Source organism: Branchiostoma belcheri, unplaced genomic scaffold (genome assembly GCF_001625305.1).
Source record: "Branchiostoma belcheri isolate BF01 breed outbred unplaced genomic scaffold, Haploidv18h27 scaffold342, whole genome shotgun sequence".
NCBI lineage: Eukaryota > Metazoa > Chordata > Leptocardii > Amphioxiformes > Branchiostomatidae > Branchiostoma > Branchiostoma belcheri.
Window position 1 is genome coordinate 95096 of NW_017803957.1, and position 2526 is coordinate 97621.

Genomic DNA, 2526 nt, shown 5'->3' on the forward strand with positions numbered 1-2526 from the left:
ATGTAGTTGGTTAAACTAACAACAGCATAGTTGGGTTAAGTAGGTTACGCTAACAACAGCACAGCAAGGGTGTAGAGTTGTTTGATGAGATAACAGTAACCGTCAAGTGTTCCTTTAACAATCAAAGTTATCCAGGAAACATTCCTGACAAGGTAGTACTGTAAATCAAAAATAGGTTCAAGGTCAAGTGTTGGAAACTGCATAACAAGTGCCTGTTAAACTACATGTAATTAGTGGACGATGACACAGCCTTTAAAGTGCATGTATTTACTAGTTTAAGGTAAGTTTAACATTACTAGCTACATGTACGTGTGTAGTTTAAAAAGATGTGCGATATTTGAGCCACTTAAAGAATTATTTGTTGTCTTGCTTTTTTGGGCACAAAACCACATAGGAAGGTATTGTAGGACACTTCCACACCATTTCCAGGGTAAAGAGTTGTTTGTTGAAGCAACATAGGTGTTTGGAGTGTCTAGTAGGTTGTGGGTTTTCACATGCAGGCGTGTTGTTCTATGTAGTAGGTTAAGATAACAGATAGGGTGTACTAGGGTAAGATAACAATAACACTAGCAGGGTGTAGAGATGTTTGTTTGAACAGTACCAATGAAGTGTCCTATAATAACAAGAGTCTCAGCTACTCTGAAAACAGCCCTGACAAGTTAGTACTGTATATCAAAATAGATTCAAGGTCAAGTGTGGGAAACCGCATAAGAAATACATGGTATGCAACTTTTTTGAGTACTAGGAAGTTGTAACTCGCAGGATTCAATGACGTTGTTGGATCGATCTCAAAAGTTACCATTAATTTGCAAAGAAATATATATTTTCACCAAAGGTTCTTTAAATTGTATGTATGTTTAATAAAATCTGGCTAATATATGCAGCCGTGGAAAACAGCGTTTGGGCGCATATTTTTAAACTACTCAAGTCACTTTTTCCCAAGCAAAAAGAGCTACTTAAGCTTATTTTCCAAATTTTGTCACCCTAGCATGTCTAGATCATGAGATTTCAAAACTGGAACTGGTCAACTATATTGTTTTTAATTATCTAGTATAAAGCGCATGCCATAATTGCATTTTGTTGGAGTTTCTACCATCTATATGGAAGACTCTCCTACTCGCACCGTCGTCTTACGTATGTCAACTCTTTTTTGTGTGTTTTCTCTTGAGGACAAGATAACTCGAGAATCTTTAAATGGATGTTCATGTTTTATAGTTGGCAAGTTACCATTGAAAATACCAAAACTTGCCTGAACTGGTAGCTGGAAGGAGAAGCGCACATCCAAGCAACATGGCACCGAGAACCCTCATGATGGGTCTTCTCTCTGAAGCAGAGCATAAACAACACTATTTGCCAGGGAAAACGTATGTGACTCTTTGACTGCTCGAATTCTTTTATCACCCATAGTAGACTGACAAATATATAACACTAGAGTTCCACGATCTCATACCTTCGCCAAGTGACTTTAACCTTTACGACTGACGATTTATATTATAAACATTCCTAATTTGCATAAATTATATCAGGTGATCATAATTTCTATCCAATAACAGTCTTTAGAAAGAAGGCCATTCATAAGCACGGGTGTGTCGCAGTTAAAGCAGGGGTGTGGAAAGATGATTTTACTTGTGCTGTCAGACCAGTGATTTAAGATGACAGGATATTGTCTGCTGCAGTTCCAGCCATACGGTTTCACTGGTGACGCCACGGCATGCGCGCACAATCTCTCGCGAGCCAAGAATCCAAATCAAATCAAAGCTGTCAAAGTCACTAGCCTCCCCCGGGCCTTCCGAATGAAAAGTCATACCGCTGTAAGGGTAACAAATTTCACTGCTCGGCCCACCAAATGCAGCCCTGTGGTGACCAAACTCCCCTCGCAAACCCTCCCTTTACGGCTACATTTGGGCCAGCTTTGTTAGTCTGGTAGAGACTGTAGATCCGTCAACATGGGTAAGACCATGGCCAAGGAGTCTTAATAAATCTGTTCCGCTCATCTCTCTTGGATCGTGCTCTGTCGGGATTCTTATGCCGATAAGACGGAAAGCAGGAAAACCAACAAACCTGTAAGCCCAGTGCCAGTGGCCATAACAAGCTCTAACTAGTAATGGCATGAAATCATGAATGTCATTGATTATGGAAATAATCAATGTGGGATTCCAAGCAAATCATTTTAAAAATATGGAAACTGGTTCTTTTATTATACCATGCTACGTAATAATTTATTTATATGAATTACATATAGTTCAATCATCATTTCTTAATAATGGAATTATTCTACATCAGTGTGAAATAATCATTTTAAACCTGCTCTATACAATAACAAACTGTACATGTATACAAGTATCAGATATACATTTGTTTATAGTATTTACATCACCATTTACATCAGAATGTTGTATTTTACATTATATGTTTGTTTTATTTATTTTACATTATATGTTTTTCGATTTCATGGGTATTAATTATTGTAAATCAATTATTTACAGTATCAGAGAAGGAGAATGTCACAATCAATACCAAGCTAAG

At 37.6% G+C, this 2526-nt stretch overlaps 1 protein-coding gene across 1 annotated transcript in view; it reads right to left on the minus strand.

The window, feature by feature from the left end:
- Nucleotides 1-1320, minus strand: part of LOC109475692 — a 32673-nt gene extending 31353 nt beyond the window's left edge. Inside the window, exon 1 of the mRNA XM_019776454.1 lies at nt 1250-1320. Within this exon, the coding sequence (XP_019632013.1) occupies nt 1250-1310 (61 nt within the window). The 5' untranslated portion in view covers nt 1311-1320. The remainder of the gene's footprint in view (nt 1-1249) is intronic.
- Nucleotides 1321-2526: the final 1206 nt, after the last annotated feature.